Source organism: Rhagoletis zephyria, unplaced genomic scaffold (assembly GCF_001687245.7).
Source record: "Rhagoletis zephyria isolate East Lansing unplaced genomic scaffold, Rhagoletis_zephyria_1.1 Rzeph_scaffold_00050, whole genome shotgun sequence".
NCBI classification, from domain to species: Eukaryota; Metazoa; Arthropoda; class Insecta; order Diptera; family Tephritidae; genus Rhagoletis; species Rhagoletis zephyria.
In genome coordinates, this window is record NW_016157134.1 from 673,227 (window position 1) to 694,068 (window position 20,842).

Genomic DNA, 20,842 nt, shown 5'->3' on the forward strand with positions numbered 1-20,842 from the left:
TGACTCCCTGTGAATGCCGTTCAGGGCTTGTCGATGTGCTGACGGGACCAGAGGTTGCTTAATGAACCTCTGGACTTCGTTCGTCAGTTCGTAGAGAAGCCCCCTGACGTGCCTAGGCGACGGCTCCTCTGAAAGCAGCTGTCTGTTTGGGTGACCACGTCTGTGGCTCCCAACCAGAAACTGCTTGCAGAGCATTGTGTCATGCTACTTGACTGGGAGCATTTTCGCCTCGTCATGCAGGTGGTGTTCTGGCGACATCAGAAGGCATCCAGTCGCTGTCCTAAGTGCAGTGTTTTGAGTCGTCTGTAGCTTCATCCACTGCGTCCTATTAGTCCCCGGCGACCCCCCGTTTAGGTCGGCGAAGTATCTCAGTTGCAACCAGTCGTTGACGCGGATAAAATGTTCATAGACATATTCGCTGGAGAACCAGGCTCCTTACATTACAGTCGAATTTTGAAACGCTCCAGTTTATACCAAAGGGCGTTGAACGATATGGAGTCGACTTTCAACTCATGTTTGCTTGGAGATTCTGCGTATGCGAATACTGAATGGTTAATAAGTCCATTTCGAGACAACGGATTTTATTAAAGTTATCCATTTTAAGTTCAATTTAATTCACCGCTCAAGAAAAGTGCTTTTAAAAATGGCCGAACATCTGTTTGTGTATACATTCACTTGTTAGTGCTACCAAGTACAAAGGGCTGTGCTGCCAAACTTACATCAAAAAACAAAACGAACAGAACAGATCATATATTGAACCAGATCTCTATCAGGATCACATAGTTGTTGTTGCATTTTCATGTCAAATTTTTATCCGGATCCCGATCATTGCCCAAAAAACGTAGCTTATGTCTATATCAGCCAAGGATGGAATTTCAAAATTTCAAACTGTGCCTAATGGACTGCAACAATTGTGCCGAAAAGGAGATGAAGGTACCACAAAGTTAAAATTGCTTCTTTTTAAGGGGTTTTAAAGACAATATAATTTTCAGAAATATTAAGTACACGTAAATAATATAATAATTATTAACTAATTGAATTACACTGTTCGGCAGTCGGCTGGCGAATTGATGACGCCAAGTTTTTCTAAAAGCCTGGATTGTATATAGAAAAGAAATTTCTGTTCTCATGCTTAGATTCTCATTCCGAACATTAAAAACACTTGAATTTTAATTTTTAGTTCTTAAAGTTTGCTTTTGTCTGATTCACGTCGATCAATATTCAATTTTCCAAAATATTCACTTTTAGACATTAATTTCTTGTTATTTTACATTTATACGTTATTGTTTATCACAAATCTTAAATAAAACAGTCTGACATCCAGCAAAAACTTTTCTAATCGTAATATAAAGTAAAATTATAAAAAAATATATAAAAATTAGTGATTTTTCCAGAAAAATTAAAAAATTGCTCTAGTTTTTACAAAAGAAAACTTTGATTAAAAAAATGATTTTTTCCCTCATTTTTAGCGAAGGAGAAACTAAAGTTTAACATGTAGAAGTCAGACTCAAAAATCGTGTTGACTGGTGTAATTAAAAGTGATTTAAATGCAAATATTTATACCATCAAAAGGAATCTGAAACTGCCGTTTCATTTTTATCAAAAAGCCTTTATTTTTACGGCCGCGACTGCTGGGTGCACTTTGGTGCAAATAAACATGAAAACACAATGCGGAGCAGATTTTGCCCATGGACAAACAACGTTTAAGAGACTTCGCCGACCTAAAGAGGATTAGATCGCCGAAACTACAGCCCTTGGTCGGGTAAAACTCGAGTCATTCCGGTACGTAGAACTGGCTGTCGTGAGAATGATTTGCTTATAAAGGTTCCTCTTTTGGGCCACTGTAAAAATCTGATCATTGGTGGATTTGCAATGACTGAAGTCAATCAGTTAGTTCTTGGAGTGTTTCAGCCTTTCATACAGTATTTTCGATAGGACTTAGCTCTTCGCTGCCGGCTTTGAAAAGCTCAGCGCGTATACCGTCAGCTCCGGGGGTTTTGTTTGTTTATCAAATTTAAGCCCAAGTCATTTCTATTTTCCAACTTTTTTTAATCTCTCAAAAATTTGCAGGAAGAACAGCTTTCTAAAGAGCCAGACACGACAGTAAGCACATTTAATGCGAGTTTTTAGTTAGTGCATTTGGTATTAATTTAGCCTCCAGTTCTTTAATAATAAGAGACGTTTTCACAGTGGGTAATTAACACTACTTCAGCTATTTACAAGCGGTTTTCAATACAAACATTTAAAATTAACTTCTAACTTCCGTTGCCAGTGGCTGAAATGGTATTACAGACAGCAACTTACAACTGAATGCTGGCAATTGAGTTGCTATGTTGGCAACTGCATTTTTGTGGTTGCCGCGGAAATTTTATTTACCCTCAAGTCCTATTTCTTGGTACTTCAAAATTCTATTAACTTCAACTTTATAGCACTTGTTGTTGTTGTTGTTGTTGTTGTAGCGGCTACAATAACCCCGCCCAGATCGGTTAATATCTCAGTCGTTGTCGTCAAGCTCCACTAACGGAAGCCCCAAGAAGCGTGCAGCCTCAATGGGGTCGGTCCACAGGGGCAAAGGCGTTAGTGTTGTCTGGTTTTCCGGGCATACGAAGAGATGTTTCGAGTCGTGGGGTGTCTCTCCGCATGCCGGACACTCATTTGGCACATCTGCGTCGAATATGCTCAGCTATGTGTAGTGGCCAGAGCGAAGTTGGGCTATTGTGGTTCTAGTCTCCCGAGGCAGATGAAGCTCCGTCTCGTCGATGTCCGGTGGTTGTGCGCCTGCAACGGCATTCACAGGTCTGGAGACTACATAACTCCAGACTGACTCCCTGTAAATGCCATTCAGGGCATGTCGATATGCTGACGGGTCCACAGGTTGCTTAATTAAACTCTGGACTTCATCCGTCAGTTCGTAGATGGCTCCTGACGTGCCTGGGCGAGGGCTCTTCTGCAACAGTTGTCTACCCGGGTGATCACGTCTGCGGTTCCCAACTAGAAACTGCTTGCAGAGCATTTTGTTATGCTCCTTTAGTGGGAGCATTTCACCTCGTCATGCAGGTGGTATTCTGGCGACATCCGAAGGCATCCAGTCGCTATCCTAAGTGCAGTGTTTTGTGTTGTCTGTAGCTTCATCCACAGCGTCCTACTAGTCCCCGGCGACCACACTGGTGTTGCGTAATTTAAAACCGGCCGACCTATTGCCTTGTATGTTGCCAGCAACGTTTATTTGTCTTTGCCCCAAGTCCTGCCGGCTAGCGACTTGGGGACCTTGTTGCGGCTCTGTACTTTGTTGACAATAGCGGTTGCGTGCGTAGAGAAGGAGAGCAGGTTACTCGGAGTATTTTGGGGTTATCACCGTCGGAATTGGTGTATCAGCGACGTGAATTCGCAGCGGTAGTCTGCCTCCTATGTCCAGGTGGTGAACAAGGTCGCAGAAAATTTTGTAGGGGAGAGGGTAAGGCTCCTTGCAGTGAAGAAGCGAGAGAGCTGGGAGAGACCCGCCGAACAATCGTCGGCTTAAGAGACAATCGGGACTCCCTCTGGTGGTTCAGGGAGCTTTGAAATGTAAAAGTTAAACAGTAGTGGGGAAAGGACACCACCCTGTGGAACCCTCTATTTTATTTTTCTGAGTTTGCTCGATTTATCTCTAAACATTACCGACGAGTGTCGAACACTCAGATAATTCGCCGATCACCGTTTGAGCCTCTGTGGGAGAGAGGAGACCTCTATGTCTGCTAGTAGCGTGGAGTGGCTGACGGTGTCAAACGCCTTTGACAGGTCCAATGCTACTAGAATAGTTCTCTCACAGGGACGGTCGCGGTTTAGGCCACGTGTTAACTGCGTGTTTATGGCGTTAAGTGCTGTTTTTGTACTGTGCACTTTACGGATGATGCTTCGCTGGGGTCTGGTGGTTCGTAAAATACGGGAGCAGCAAGGCTTCTAGTGTCTCTCCAGCATGGTGGCCGAAAGAAATTTCGACCCTGTCGTCGTGCTTCGTCGGATTGAACAGTGACCTCACGGTTGACCAAAGCTTACTCCCACCAGAGGTGAAGCTACAAGTCTTCAGATGCTCTTCCCACTTTTTCCGCTTATGTTCGTTCACAAGCTGCCGAATCTCAGCGTTGAGATCCCTGATACGGGGATTTCCGGGATCGGCCTGGCGAACAGTTGCTTCAGANGTCCTGAGCAGACTCTGAGGTGACTCCACCCGTCGCAAGCATTGCACTTGACTGAGGTAGAGTTGTGGTGTAGTAGTCTCTGGCATACACAGCAGGTATATGTTTCTGGCCCTGGGTTTGAANGGGGGTCCGTAATGCATCCTGCCGGTACGAAGCGAGCTGCAGCAGCAGTGGCAAACCTGCGGAACTTCCGTTCACCAAGGTGGGCGTCGGTTGGTGTGGGGAGCGCAGCGAAGGTTCTCTCAGTACATTCCGCGAAGCCTTTCCAATCAGCTTTAGAAAAGTTTATATAGGTCCGGTGTTCAGCGGAAGCAATGTGTTGGTTTATCGATCTAAATGACTATGGGCAGATGGTCTGATGCCAAAGTCAGCATAGGTCGCCATGATACGCTATTTATCAGACCAGCCATGACAATTGTTGTCTGGCGAGCTGCAGCAGCTGCCCATAATCCTGGTGGGTGCGTCGTCGTTCATTGTGCGGAATGTCGAATCGGCTATGTGCTCAGCCAAGTCTGTTCCCCTACGATTGTTTGACAGGCTTGAATGCCAAAGATCGTGGTGCACATTAAAGTCACCAAATACCAACTACTACGGTTCTCACCTCTGAGGAGCGCACCTACATCAGGGTGATATCCTGCCGGGCAGCTAGATACAGGGGGTATATAAACGATAAATATTTCGAGCTCGACATCGCTCTACCGGATAGCAATGCCCTAACATTCTAGGGTGGTATCCCTGCGGTCGATGTCTGCTTCAATAAGACGATACTGTACGGTGTGGTGCGTGATGAACGGTAAGCCACCACCATTATCTCGCTCGCGATCTCGACGGTGCACGTTGTATCCGGCACAAATTAACAATGTTGAATTGCTGTGCAACTTCGTCTCTTGGACCGCACTTATCAATATACCGTACCTTCCCATGAAGACGGTGATCTCCTCGATCTTGCCCTGAAGTCCATTGCAGTTAAATTGAAGGAGCCTCATTTGGTTCGGGAGACGAGTTGTTATGCAGCGCGTGAGGGATGTGTCTTGTCTTGTCGCCATTGGCAGTGTGTGCTGCTGTGGAGGATGCCGCCTTGTGGTGGTAGTGGGTGGCGTCGCAATTGGGGTTTGCGACCGAGCAGCGCAACACTTGCCCTCGTAGTTCCTCGTCCACTCTCGCGTGGTGCGCAGACCTAAACATGCCCTAAAGTGGCACCAGCCAAGGCAGGTGTTGCACTTGACTGATGTCACGTTACGGAATATCCTGGTCTGACATACCGTGCAGATTGTAGGAGGAACCAGGAGTTGTTGGCGGCGGCGTGTGTGTCGTGGTGCGTTTGTGTCTGTTGTGTGGTCTGTCGTGGTTGTGGCGAGGTTTATTGTGTTGCTGTGTTGTGGTGCTGTGGTGTGTGTGTTGAACAGCTCAGGTGGACTGGGGTTAGCCGCGAAGGCTGCTCTGTTTGAGCAGCAGGGGGCCACGAATGATGCGGTCCACTGCCGATGGGTGCGTAGTCCTGAGCAGACTCTGAGGTGACTCCACCCGTCGCAAGCATTGCACTTGACTGAGGTAGAGTTGTGGTGTAGTAGTCTCTGGCATACACAGCAGGTATATGTTTCTGGCCCTGGGTTTGAATCGATGCCAGCCCTGAGCAGAAGAATACGTAGCAAATGTAGCCCTATGGACGAACAACTTCTGTGATACTTCGCCGAAATAAACGGGGTTAGATCGCCGAAACAACAGCCCTTGGTCGGGTAAAACCCGAGTCGTTATGTTACGTAGAACCGGCTGTCTTGGGAATGACTTTATAGCTCTTAACTATAGTTGCTATTCATAATATACATTTTCAATTCAAAGGCGTTGCTCATTGGCAACCCAACTGAGGTTGCGTTGTAATCGATTATTGACCCATAAATATGTTAACCTTAAGAGTGCTCGTGTAATGAGAATTTTGTAGCCCGGAACAAAAATCTTGTGCAATTTTTCAAATTATGATTTATCAGGCTTGTTTCTAAACCGTTAAACTTTCCTAAGTTTTACTTTTTCTCCCAGTATATGTTTTATTCTGTCCTTATTAAGTAGTTTCAAATTTACTCACGCTCACAAAAAAATTTTAAAAACATATATCGCATCAATCAAAAAGTCGCAACTCAAAATTATTCTAAATAAACTTTTGACGATAAAACAGATCTATCGTCCGCCATAACTTCTTCTTCATCACGATCTTCTTTAACTGGAAAAATGCTACTAAGACTGTTTTTGTTTTGCTCTTCTGCTTTCATAAATGAAAATATTTAATGCAATACTTTTCGAAGTTAAACAGGTGGCGTCCCTTGAAAATAATATGGCAGAAAACTAAATACTTCTTAGAAGATATCCCTTAAGCTTTACATACTTAAAAATGATTTTTCTTACTAAAGGCGAATGAATTGTAGATACCTGAATAGGGGAAGTATAATTTTGGCCTACTGCTGGCGTAGATGGAGCTTTAGACATATGCTGGGTATGTATTTGACCATGAGTATACTGTTGCTGGTTGTACTGCTTTTGATTATGATGTTTGTGTGTAGACAACTGCGGTGAAGAGCTCGGAGCCGAGATTTCCGCACGATTAGAGGACGTAGCGGCTGTTGTTGTTTTTATTGCACCTATAGATAGAGCCACAGCAGTCGCTGGCAAGACTGAAGGAGTTTTCGATGTATTTAGGTGTGAATGAGACTGCAACTTTGTTAGGTTTTGTTGATCTTGCGGTTGTTCGGTTGTTTTGACACCGCGAACGCTACTAGAAGCAGCTACCGGTGTGGGGGTTGCAGGATGTGCTTTATGAGCGCTATTTTGGTTGCATGAGCTGAAATTGTGCAAAAGACCATCTACTTGTGGAGACGGAGATGTGGCGTTGCAGTTCTTATCGACCTACCGATTATAAGTAATGAAATTTATTTTAAGGGATGTATGAGTGAGGGTATTTCTAAATTCCGTTTTAATACCTTTTCTTTAAAATTTACTGGTTCAGTTGAAACCATTAGTGCTGTATCGATATCGTTGCGACGTCGTAGCTGAAAGTATGGGCGACAATTTAAACAGGTAAGCAAAATAAAATGAGTGCGCTGTGAAGTGAAACTCCTTCCGGTTTATTTCTTTTACGTTTATACATGTATTATTAGGAGCTGTTTCTCATGGGAGAAGTACACTCGGAGGTTTGCCATTGCCTGCCGAGGGGCGACCGCTACTAGAAAAAACTTTTTATTCTCTTTTGTTTTTGATATTATTCGGAACCTGGGCTTGAACCCAGGCCCTGCGTAATGGTAGCGCGCACTGCTAACCACTACACCACAGCCGCCGCTTTTACGTTTAATACCGCAGAAAATTCTATTATCCATTATAATTTAATAATAATTATTAAAAGTAATTGAGGATATTATATTGGGAATATTTAATCGGTTAGATATATATTTTTAAATATGAATGTTTATTTTAGTTAATGAATAATATGAATGAAAAGTACATCACAAAGATAAGTGTGAGAATGGACGATCAAAAAGAATAAGAAAACGTTCTAGCAAGAACAGTTGCCAGATGTGCAAAATAAGAATATCAATTCAATGTATTGGCGTTGCCACTTCATTTCATATGTAACATTTTTCCCTACTCTGCACGAGTTACGGTGAGAATGGAACTAGAGCCTTCCTCTGTCTAGTGGATCGTCGTGGAGCTGAAGGGACCTCGCTTGACTCCGGAATTATTTCCGGTGTTATATGCGGTGTGGTTGTAAAGCCCTGTTTTGCGCCGACTCAACAGCCAGTCGTTGCGGATCAGATTCGCTGAGATCTGCTTTACTTGAAGCAGCTGCTTCGCTGTCGCTTAGTTGAAAACCTCGATTTACAATAATCAACTCCAGGCGATTTTCTCTCATGCCCTATGGGGCCCTTTCGTATTTGATCTACATGCCTTTTTACCCTTTTTCCGTTAAAGAGTATTTCATAATGAAACATTTTGATTTGGCTCGAACTCTCTTACAATTTCCTTGGACTGCAGATGCTGCTTCTCTTCTACCTTCTTCCAAATTTCCTCTGGTCGAACTAAATCCAGCCGTGTTCGCAGCTGGCGTCCGATAAACAATTGTGCTGGTGAGCCGCGGTCGAGTGCGGTGCATTTGTGTATTGCCTTAAAAATTCGTTCAAGTTTTTCTGCAATGAACTGCTTATAGTACCCATCGCTTTCAATGCATTCTTTACTGTTTGTACGCTGCCCTCTACTTGGCCATTGGTTGCAGGATGGTACGGAGCTGAGTACTTGTGATATTTAACAGCGACTGATGTCAGGAAATGGTTGAATTCTGCAGAAGCGAAATTTGTTCCATTGTCAGAAACGACAGTTAGCGGCACGCCGTAAGCCGAAAATACGTCGTCCAGCAAAGCAATTGTAGATGTTGCCGTGATCGACTTTGTAATCCTCACTTACAACCACTTACTATATGCTTCAGAGATTATCAGCAAAATCGCTCCTTCGAACGGCCCCGCATAGTCGATATGGATGCGCTCGCACGGTCCTTTGGGATAATCCCAATGGTGATCTCTACTTTTTTCTGGTCTGTTTACTTGTCTCGCACATGAATCACATTGGTTGGCCATGTTTTTTATATCGCTGTCTATGCCCGGCCAGTATGAGCCCGCAATCCCTTTCATCTTAACAATTCCCAAATGTGATGTGTGTAAATTGTCAAGTAGCTTGTCTCGATATTTTGGTGGAATAACTACGCGATGTCGAACGTCAAACATCCTGATGATAGCTTGTAATTGACTTCTGCGGACTTGTAGCCTGCCCTCTTCAAGCAATGGCCGCTTTCAAGCAGTTTTACTATTTTACCGAGCCGTTCGTCTTTTCTGAACTCCCTTGCAATGCGGTCTGAACTTAACGGTAGTTGATTGATTTGGCGAATCATGAAATAGTCGAACTCGTCATATTCGTCTGGATTCGATATTGATGCCTTCTGCATCTGCTTCATTTGCAACGATTGCGGTCGTAGGAGATGGGCACGTGAAAGATAATCGGCGTTAGTGTTTGCCTTTGAACTCTTGTAAACAACTTCGAAATCGAATCTGCTTAGGAAGTATGCGTAATTAGCCATTCTGCTTATACAAAGTACTGGAAGTGATTTAGCACGTTGTAATATTTGTGACAAATAACCAATAACGCGCATACAAGTATTTGAAAAATGTCTGAACTGCCCATAAATTGCCAATGCCTCCTTGTCCATTTGCGGGTAACGCTGTTCTGTGGCATTCAACGTTCGACTCGCTTACGCAATTGGTCGTTCAGTCCCGTTCTCTAAACGGTGTGAAACCACAGCTCCTAGTCATATTTGATTCGCGTCGGTTACAAGTAGTACCGGTAGTGCTGGGTCGTATGGCATTAGAACTTGAGGTGAAACCAGCGTCTGTTTTAGCCGAGAAAACGCTGCATTTGCATTTAGTCTACGTCTATTTTCAGCATATCTCGCCGTGGCCGCGGGCTCGTCGCCAAATCCGGAATAAATGCGTAATACGTGGCTTTCCCTAAAAGCAGTTGGAGCTCTTCGCATGTCGTCGGCTTGGAAGCGTTCAATACAGCTTCAATGTGTGTTTCGGATTTATGCACGCCTTGCGCGTCGATGCGATGGCCCGGAAACTCCACTGATGGACTCGGAAAAACGCACTTCGACTTATTTAAATGCAGACCGTTCGATTTGATGCGATTTAGCGTTGTTTCCAACACCCACCCTCAGCAGCTCCTCGAAATTTTCAGCAAAGACCAAAATATCATCAAAGAAATTCAACACGTTTGGCACCCCATGTAGAACTGCCTCCATTTTTCTTTGCCATATAGCGGTAATATTTGTAGCCCCATACACCGCACGAGTACTAATCCATGCGTCGTGGTGTTTTATGTTATTCGTGCGCAAAATCATCATCAATTGCAAGATGCGTATATGCATCGGTTACATCTAAGTGACAGAATATTGTAGTATTTTTCATTTTGTTAAACAAATCTTCTGCTTTTGGAATCGGATGCTCGTCAATGATCATCCTGGGGTTAACCGTGGGCTTATAATTGCCGGTGATGCAAATGCCTCCATTCTTTTTCGCAACTACATGTGTTGTTGAGGTCCATTCCGAATGCTCCACTCTCTTGTAGAAACCTGACTGAATTTTACGATCTATTTCCTTGGCATACACATCTCTCATCGTCTTTGGTATTTCGCGTGCCCGCGCATAAATTGGTGTTGCTCCCGCTTTGAGCTTTACTTTTGCAGGTGGCCCACTCAACTTTCACCGAAAGTCTTAAGGTGGTCGAATTTATGGATTTGATCTGGCTGGATGACGAAAACAATTCAGTCAAATTTATTTGTCTTGCAAATTGCGAGATCCATTCTCTGCCGCACAGTGTATCGCAATCTCCTTGAACGATATACAAATTTAGTCGTCGTGAAGTTTTCCCCCACTGTCGCGGTTACTACAATCCGCCTAATGCAGTTAACCTTATGACTCGTGTAGCTTGTAAATCGCCTATCTGTCTTTACAAACTTAAAATTCGCTTTTTGCACCGAAGAGTTTTGCATCCGCATTTCTCTAATTTGCACTTCTTTTTGTTTTGACTGGCACATATCCCAATTTATACGTTGGCTCACTTGGCTGCAACAATTCTTCACACTTCAAATCTGATGTGGCACTTTGCGTTAATTCGATTGTATGTGATATTTCGTGTGCTTAAGCAATTTTTTTTTGTTTTTTCGCTATAACCTCATCACAAATAGCGCGTGATTCCACGCCATACAACAACTGCTCCACCAGCATCCTATCTAAGAATTCGCCATATTCTCAGTATGCGGCGCCACTTTTCAAACGAAGTGCAAACTTGGAAATCGACTCTCACTTCTGCTGCTTACTTTGTCGAAATTTGATACTTTCAGCATACTGATTTCGCGAGCCATTAAAATGGCGGATCAAAATGGCATTTATTTATTTCGCTGTAGTTGAGCGAGTCTGGTGCTTTCGGGCTAACAAGAATTTTTAGCGCTGAGCTCTGCCCCCATGTGTACACGCACGAATTTGTGCTGCTCCTCTTCTGGGACTTTGCTCAACTGTAAAGCCCAATCCATACGTGTGAAGTAATCCTGCACTGAGGATTTGTCTTCTGATTTGTATTCCGCAATACTGAACGGATCTGGGTAACACCGGATGACTTGCATTTGCATTCGCCGCAGCATTCTGTGAAGCCTCCGTCACAGCTACTCGAATCGCGCTTGCTGGCGCATCCATTACTGTCTTCAGATCCTCCGTTGTAAGACTCATCTTTTAAATTCAACTTTTGACACCACTTTTAAATATGAATGTTTATTTTAGTTAATAAATAATATGAATGAAAAGTACATTACAAATAAAAGTGTGAGAATGAATGATCAAAATGAATAAGAAAACATTCTAGCAACAACAGTTGCCAGATGTGCAAAATAAGAATATCAATTCAGTGTTTTGGCGTTGCCACTTCATTTCATATATAAAAATATTAAATGAGTTGCGCACGCGATCTCAGAAAATTCAGTAGCGCTCTCGACGGTAGGAGGTGAATGTGCTCAAGCTGTGGCCACAGTGAGCCCAGACTTCTTTCACGTCTTCTGCAGGCTGATTAAATACCAGAACCGACAAAGATGATATGACTATATTCCCAGCCCAGGCCTCTTGTTTAGAAATTATATGAATTTAACTACACGGTTTTAGGGCCAATAGTATTTTCTCAAACTCAATTTCAATCTAAACTTTATCTTAAAATCATTATTATCTTAGTCTTGGTAGGCTCTGTATCATGTTTCCATAACACATTCCAAATATTATTGTAGGCGGCAAAAGGAGTGAAAAGAGAGAGATGCACTAATCTTGCATCCCAACTGTCAGTTTCTTTCCAGACGATTTTTTATTTCACCTCGCTACTGAAGAAGTTTCACTTCAAAAACATAAAAAAATTCTTACATATTCCGTCCCGCTGGCGTTAGATGCTGCCACTGTCATTTGTGTGATATTCCCGTGTATGAACTCATTTTTACCCTGCATTTGCAAAGTACTCGTATTTTGACTAGTTGTTGCATTAACCGTCTCAATCTTTTCCCAATCATATGGATCCGATTCTTTCACACCTCGGCGTTTCATACAACGCTCAAATAATCCGATCAACATCTACAAATATTTTATTGATTATGATGATGATGCGGCAGTAATGAAGAGATTATCAATAAGTTTTATGATAAAGGCATACTTACAGCATAGTCAGGCCGGTCGGCATATGTTAGCGATTGTATATGTTCCAAAAATTGCTTTAAGTCAGATGGCAGGTGTTTCAGTAAAATTCTGTGATCGTATTTCTCTTTCGTTAAGCCTACTTGCTCTTTATCTTTAATTTTTCGCCATGGCAATTGGCCGTTCACAAACTCGACTAGCATATAAAACAAAGACCACAAATCATCATGGCGACCCATTTCTCGATTGCGATGGGCGTTTATGGATGCGTATCGCACAGTTCCACGGAATCCAGCCGCGGCACGGGGGCAACGAACCTCGCCCGTTCCTGTTGTGTACTGCCGTGCAAGTCCAAAGTCCAACATATACACTCGACGACAATTATATGGTAAGCGTCCAATTGAAAAGTTGCTCTAAAAAAGACATATGCCCGTACTTAAAGTCAAAATAAAGCCCACTCTAAAGCTAGTTGCAGCTATGTTGACAGATAAACCGTCGAAAATTGTGTCAAAAAGCTGCAGTCAACTTTAGAGTCGACTTTATTTTGACTACAACTCCGGGCCATATTGAATAACTTATTTAGTTATTGTAAAACTGAATATTTTTAAAATTGTTTTTTGCGGCCTTCTCGACCACGAAGGCTGAATTATAAACCATCAAGACTGATAGAAAAGAAAATTGCGCCCTGAACGTTCCGCTATCATTTTTGGTTTGAGTTTGACAGCCAGCTTCTGTGATGTGACGTCATAAGATAAGCGAAACGAAAGTTTACCACAAAGAACAACAAACTAACAATTAAGAAAGAAAGGTGATTTTTACAAATTTAGTGTTCAGTGGCGAGTTTCAATAACGATATTTGAGGCAAATCGTTGATAACCAACTATTTTTTCTTTCCGCTTGCTGTGACTTTGGCACAGAAGTTGATAAGTTCCTGCCGGCGATCAAGTCCTTTCAACCACAAAAAAACATTATTTATAAGAACTATTCCCTAAAATTGTAACTGAGTGTTATTATTTATTAATTCCTTTTTGATATTCAGCAATATATGTGTGCAATAAAATTTTTAATAGAAAACACAAAACCACTTCGATTTTATTTAGATACTTTGACCCACAGCTTTTCCAATTAGGCAACTTTATACTAGGTTCACATATAAGTAGATTATCCTCATTTTCGAGCTTAACACCCTAATCTGTAATTAGAACAAGAGATTAGCCATATAAAATTCGCCCCTTGTTAATCTGTAATTATAAAATAATCTCAGATTTAACCGATAACTTTTCGGTGTCCATCCTAGTTTTATCGATTGTTTTTGCGAAAAAGAGGAGAAATGCCAAATGTAAAAGTAAACAAAAATGGACGCTAGCAAGGAAAAGAGGTTCGTAAAGGTATTTTTAATAAAATGTTAAGTTAAAATATATTTATATTGCTTAATATAGCAGAAAAACGTGATCACGGTGCCACAGAGAAGAAACATAACTTTTCCTTGGGATGTGAGAATAACAAGCACAAATTTGACAGCTAATAATCTGAGATTTGCCTGTGTAAACGGTGAGATTAAAAAACGAGCTTTGATTGAGATAATATTGATATGTGAACATACTTTTAGGTTGCTTTTCGTCACATATATGCCTGGCACATTTATTTAGCTTTTTCTTCCAATAATACTCATAATAAACTAATATATATTCTTTATTTTACAATTTTAAGTGAGTGTTCGCAATTTTCTTTATCATTTGTATGGAATTTTCCCACTTCTTTGTCTGCTATTCATACTGTTTCGTTCATGACGTCACAGCAAGGCTGAGGGCGCAATCTTATTTTCTATCATTCTTGCGCCGCCTTCGATTCGCCAACATTTGGAGCGTGGCGAAAAGAGCGAATTCAATGAGGTACAAGCAAACTCGCCATCGGTCATCGCTAATAATTTACTTGGCTGTTGCATTCAGATAAAAATTTTTCGTTAAGCAAGCAAGCGGAACTCAAACATTGCGAGCAGAAAATTTGCGAATCGAAGGCGGTCTTATTCAACTAATATTGGTATGGCACAAGAATGATAGAATAAAAAGTTGCACCCATAAGAGAGGATTTTTGAGCGAAATTTTTGCGTTACGACATCTTGGTGCAATTGAGAGAGAGAGAAATGCCAAAACACATAGGAAAATATGCGGAATAAAGTATTAATATCAATGGTTCAATTTTGCAGGAATTAATAAATATACAAAGTTTAATTAAATAGGAACACGTAGCAATGATTTTGGGCATGTAGCCCTTTAGGTAAGTACGATTTTCAGCACATGCCGTATGTTGGAAAAATGCATTAAGTTATATGTATGTAGATATGTACAGAAAAAAAATTACTTATATCGCACGCTTGCCTTTTGTTTTCACTTTTACAATTTGCCACTGCAGACTTCATTTTACCTTGTAATGTTTCAATAATTGTGTAAAACTACGCAGATATATTAACGCGCTTCACACTTTGTCACACCTGATCCCTCGAAACCCCTGGGAAACCATTGGAACATGGTCTAAAATTAGCATTTTGACACTGGAAATGTAAACTCGATAAACAGTATTTTTGTGCAGTACACCTTTCTATTGTCAAAGGTATTCAACATGTATTGTGCATATAACTCTGGCTATGGCATCCACAATACATTTGCGTAGAACTCATTCCGAAATTCACAAAAAAGTGAATTTTTCAAACCGAATTTATTAATAAATTAGCGATCGCAAATTACCAAATTAGGTTTTACAATAAAGTGTAGACCCTTGGCTACAAGTGTGTGTGTGTGTAACATTTTTTGATCGGGTCACCCATTCGGACACAATAGCCTGAAATTATTGGGCAAATAACTAAACCGTACACAGTTAAATCGTTATTTGGTTTTCAATCAACAATTGAACCAAGATGACGTCACGCACACAGCTGGTTCTGTCAAATTCACAAAGAGCGGATTAGCGGTACCGCGATGGACGCAATCCCTATTTCTCTCAATCGTGGGTATGGCAAAAAAGCATAGTATACACTAAACTCCTGCGCAATTCCAAGACTAACAAGACATCCGATCGCCGCCCAAATACTTTCCCACCTTTACTCTCATCGTTCGGGTCAAGTGTGAGTAAGCATAAACCAGTTTCTGCAAGCGTACGTAAACTACCGATCAATAGCAAGACGCGTAGAGTATTTACTTTGCCTTCCGCAACTACTGCGAGTAAAAGGTATTTGACAGTAGAGTACTCACTAGTAGTACTTGAGTATTTTCGAAGAAAACATATATACACCTCTAATTTTAGTAGTTATTAAAAAAACTCAATGAAATTCAAAAACTATCTCTTGAATTTGGTTTTACTCAATACCGATTTGAGCTGTCGCACAGTGTTATCAAAAAAAAAAGCTATCAATGGGTAGGTTCAGAAGGCGCAGCGGTTGAGCGCAACCGTTGCTAAAAAAAATCAGTGACCGTTATGCGTCTCTTGAAATCAAGTTATATGGCTGCGTATGTGTGTACATATTTCGAAATTTTTTTATTTGTAAAGGCTCTCAAGAAAAACTAAAAATTCATATAAAATTACGCACAATAAATGGAAAATAAATTTGCTTCTATAAAAAATTTCTTAAATCAGTATGCAGCTCTTAAGAAAACAATGCTCGTACATCTCGTCGCTACCATGTACTATCGAATGTGAAAATCGGCACTTTTCAAAATTTTGATTTGCCACTAATAATTTTATTTCGTATAGCAGTTGTTGTTTTTAACAACTTATCTGTTGGTTTATGACTGCAAATAGTTTTATAGAAAAAAGTTGTATGAAAATGTCACATTAAACAACTGTCTAAATCTACGCTATTTTTTATAAATAAGGCCGTAAACATTTCCTTACATCGTCAATTTCCATATTCTATTTTTACTCTTTCAATTTCACTGACCAGCGCCGCAAACGATATCAACTAGTAGGCTAACAACCAGAATTGAAATTTAATACGCAAGTACTTACCGTACTACAAGTATACAGAGAGTAGATTTGCTACTCCCTTTTGGCAGCAGCAAATATCTCTCGTACGCGATGAGGGAAAGTAGAGTACGTACTTTGGTGGAGTAATAGCAAGTACGTCAAGTATTTACTCTCTCAACGCCAAGTAGTGTATGTATGCGGAAAAAGAGTAACAATGTGTTGGGAGTAGAGTACAATGCAAGGAGTACTTATTGAACGAAATGCGGCAAATACACCTGCGCTGGACTTTAGTATAGATAGTAATAAACCATTTTGAGTACTCCTTAGGGGTAAAATCTAGTCAGGGTTGTTAATGAGAAGGAACATGAACTTTGCGGATTCAGAGTTGTATACAAAATTACTGTGATATGAAAGAGAGTAACAACCATACTATGGCAGAGTGGCACAGGTAATTTTGTAAACAAACACTTTTCTTATAATTTTAATAGATAATTGCTATTTATTTTCTAATATTCAGATATCCAGCTTGTAGCCAGTGGCAGTGGCATGTGAGGCTCACTAAAATCTACTCTACATATTGTAGCAGCTCCGGGTAATGGACCATTGAATGCGCTGGCTGAACTTTAAACACACCATAACCAACGGGAGTCTCCGACTAATGCATGACCTGAATTTATACGGTAGAAATTCATAGCAATTACTATTGTATGCGGGTATGATTTATATTTGTGACATTCTATACTTTGATTTTCACAGCCTCATTCTCTATTGCGAACGAAAGCTCAGACGAACGAATCGTCTCCCGACGATTTCGTCTCGCATTGGTATGCCCTATGCTATTCGTCAACCCTTACGTTGCTTACGTTATAACAAAATGTGAGACGAAAGCATTTGTCAAAAGCGTAGTTACCCTATGTATTAATTTAAGTATTACAAAAAAAAAATACTTTTTTCAAAGTTTTTATCTTTTTTAAGGAAACTTTTGAATATTTGTCTGACCCTTTTTTTTGTTTACATACATTTCTTTATATATGTAATCGTTTGTTTACATTGGCGTTTGCTTGTTTTTTAACGAAATATTTGTGAATTTCAAAAAGAGGTGGTTTTTAGTGTTCGAAATTTGTAATTTTATAATGTATGCAGCGGTTGCTTACTTTTAGGATGAAAGTTCCGACGATGTGGAGTTAGGCGTCCAAAGACGCAATGTAAGGGACGCAACAAATGTGTTGGAGCTGCCGAAGGCCGAGTAAGTAAATTCTTGTATTTTCCCAGAAGCAGATTACTGATTTTTAAAAAAATACGTAGGTTTGTTGCGAACTTCCGGATGGGCAAGGAACTGTTTTCACACATATTTGAAGAAACAAAAATACATATGAAGCTCACTTTTCGGAAAACTCACCTGCCAGCTCAATTAGAATTGGCAACTTTTCTTCGTTTTCTTGCCACAGGTAGCTACCAAAAATCGGTTGGAAACGAATGATCAGGAATGAGCCAATCAACAGTTGCAAAGGTAATCACGGAGTGCTTGTGCATTTTTGAGAACAAATTTTGTAACAAATGGGTGCGCTTCACAAGAACTCAGGGAGAAGAGCACTTCTTTAACAAGTTTGGCATACCGGTTATCATAGGCTGAGTCGACGGTACACATGTACGAATTAGATCGCCTGGTTTCAACCGAAGACATTTATACCATAATCGGAAGGGATTTCATAGTATAAATGTCATGGCAGTAAGTATAGTTATACTATTTGTGTATAGACTCATCAAGCCTAACCATATGTGTATACATACATACATATAAAGGTCAGTACAAATTTATATGTGTGTTTGTGTGTGGTGGCTGTAGTCAAGAAATCCAAGTTACATTATTACATATTATGTAGTCGAAAGATTAAAAATGTATATATTGTACAAAAGAGTATAATTAACAGATTTGTGATCACAATATGATAATTACTTATGTAGATGCTAACCACGACGCTTTTATATGGAAGCACAGGACAGCAGAACAGTTACTTAAAGCAGATTTTCATAGTGGGAAAACCAATACGTGGCTCCGCGGTAGGGTTAAAAAATAACAGTATAAATATAATAGGTGATACTTTTAAAATTTGTTCTCCACAGGGGACTCTGGTTATCCACTGCAACCATATTTGATGACACCATTCCGTATGCCCAGAGATGCAGTCCAGAGGGGCTTTAAAAATTGAAACGTTTTGAAAAATCGTTTTCGGTGCATAATGGGATCACGAGGACTACATTATTCTGCCGAAAAAAACACAAAAATTATAATTGCGTGTTGCGCATTACATAACGTGTGCATTTCTTTTAATGATATGTTCCCTTCCACTCAGTTACCTCAAGACATATCCCCTTATTCTAGAAGCCGAATTTTCGTAATTCGTAGCTACGCTACGAAAAACGAAAAATCCACATGCTGCAACCCTTGCGGAAACATGTACAACTTTGCCAGCTATCAGTTGTTAGCTGAATGAAGGAAAATAAAGTGGAAAGGAATTAAAAAAAACACTCATCATGTGCTAGTTTATTGTAAAATTGGTTAATTTTACATATTTTGAGGAAAATTATGGATTCTGATGCATTTGCAATTATAGCAGCAGAGTAAGAGGGCGCTATGGCAATGGGTTCACAAAGGTATGCGGAGCTGTCGGGCATAGTAACCGTGGGCGCATCTATGTCAGCTTCTGATGAATTGTGGAACCACAAGCCAGAACTCCTCCTATGCATGAAGCTCTGGTTCTTNTTGAAAACATGCACTTTGTTAGGTCCACCACCTGTTGCGATTGCTTCTGCCTTCGGCCGCGCTTAGGGATTATAACCCTTACTAAGTAGAATTCTCCTTTCTGTGTTGCGGGGAAGAGGGGCTTCCGCATGTCAAAGGTATACAACATTTCTTGTGCATATCACTCCGGCTACGCCGTCCACAGAATTTTTGCGCAGAACCCACAACGAAATTTACAAAAAGTGCATAGTGCAAACCGAGTTTATTAATCAGCTAGTGGTAGGAAATTTGAAACATTTACATATCTTAAATNAATACGATTCGGATTGCAGCACGCTATTCCTAAATATATGTTTGCCAATGGCAGAAAATTTGCAATAAAACAATACAATTTTCCATTTTTACCAGGTGAATAAGAAAACCATAAGATATACAGGGTGTCCCAAAACAACCGTCAACCCCTTCTAAAATGGAGGAAAATGTTTTTTTTTTGTAGGTTGAAAATGCCAAAATATAAATAATATATAATAACTAAACCGGACCCAAGTTTCTCGATAAGGGGCAACAAAGATTCTTTTTTGATATAAAGCAGTGGATAAAAATGTATATTTGAAAGGCAAATTTATCTGTTTAAATGAACACCACCAATATTTCTTGCAAACACACATCGATTTACATCTTTTATTTCCCTCCGACACAGAATTGTTTTCGTACAAAACTACGCAAAAAAGCTTACTCGTTCGTTTTTAGGCATGCCATTGTTACGAATTTCGAAAATACGATTCGGATTGCAGCACGCTATTCCTAAATATATGTTTGCCAATGGCAGAAAATTTGCAATAAAACAATACAATTTTCCATTTTTACCAGGTGAATAAGAAAACCATAAGATATACAGGGTGTCCCAAAACAACCGTCAACCCCTTCTAAAATGGAGGAAAATGTTTTTTTTGTAGGTGGAAAATGCCAAAATATAAATTACCAAGTCGGGGGCATTCTATCTTTTGGTCACATCACCGTCTTCCGGTTTCGAGCGGAAGTGGTTTAAACCGACCGGAAGTTTATTTCAGAAAAAGGGATTCGACAAAAGTTACTTATTTTTGCTTGCAGAATCCGAATCTGTAATGAAAACATGCATATTCCATTTAAAAAATTGACTCACGCTCAGTTTAACCTACCTCCTGTCGAAACCGGAAGTCGGTACATCATATGACCAAAAGATAGAGCATCTTGGTATTTCATTTTCGTTCGTTTTAGAAGTTCAGGACGAGTTAAAATTTGAAGGGAATTTAGAGGTTGAAAAAGACATTTCCGAGAAAAAAGTTTGAAATAAAAGTTACGTATTTTTGTGCGGAAATTCTGAGTTTATAGATTTTATTTGTTTTGGAAAACTTCAATTAAAATTTCAATTGCATCAACCAGTCTTGATAAAGCTGCGGCAATTTGTTGCGAATTTTCCGCGATGGCTCTTGTTGCCTCAGCCTGTCTTATTGCAGCTTCTGCCATATTTTTCGAAGTCTCATTTAAAAATTGACTCCCGCTCAGTTTAACCTACCTCCTGTCGAAACCGGAAGTCGGTACATAATATGACCAAAAGATAGAGCATCTTGGTATTTCATTTTAGAAGTTCAGGACGAGTTAAAATTTGAAGGGCATTTAGAGGTTGAAAAAGACATTTCCGAGAAAAAAGATTAAAATAAATGACACGT

General features: G+C 40.5%; 1 protein-coding gene across 6 annotated transcripts in view; it reads right to left on the minus strand.

The window, feature by feature from the left end:
* Positions 1–20,842, minus strand: part of Asator (tau-tubulin kinase asator) — a 328,905-nt gene that overhangs the window by 288,660 nt on the left and 19,403 nt on the right. For 5 of the 6 annotated variants that reach the window (XM_017623153.1, XM_017623147.1, XM_017623176.1 and 2 more), the window contains exons 3-6: positions 12,454–12,843; positions 12,167–12,370; positions 7,148–7,216; positions 6,600–7,073 (exon numbers count right to left, since the gene is read on the minus strand). In XM_017623153.1, coding sequence (XP_017478642.1) covers positions 6,600–7,073; positions 7,148–7,216; positions 12,167–12,370; positions 12,454–12,843 — 1,137 coding nt within the window. The remainder of the gene's footprint in view (positions 1–6,599; positions 7,074–7,147; positions 7,217–12,166; positions 12,371–12,453; positions 12,844–20,842) is intronic. The other variant, XM_017623171.1, reaches the window with a different exon arrangement.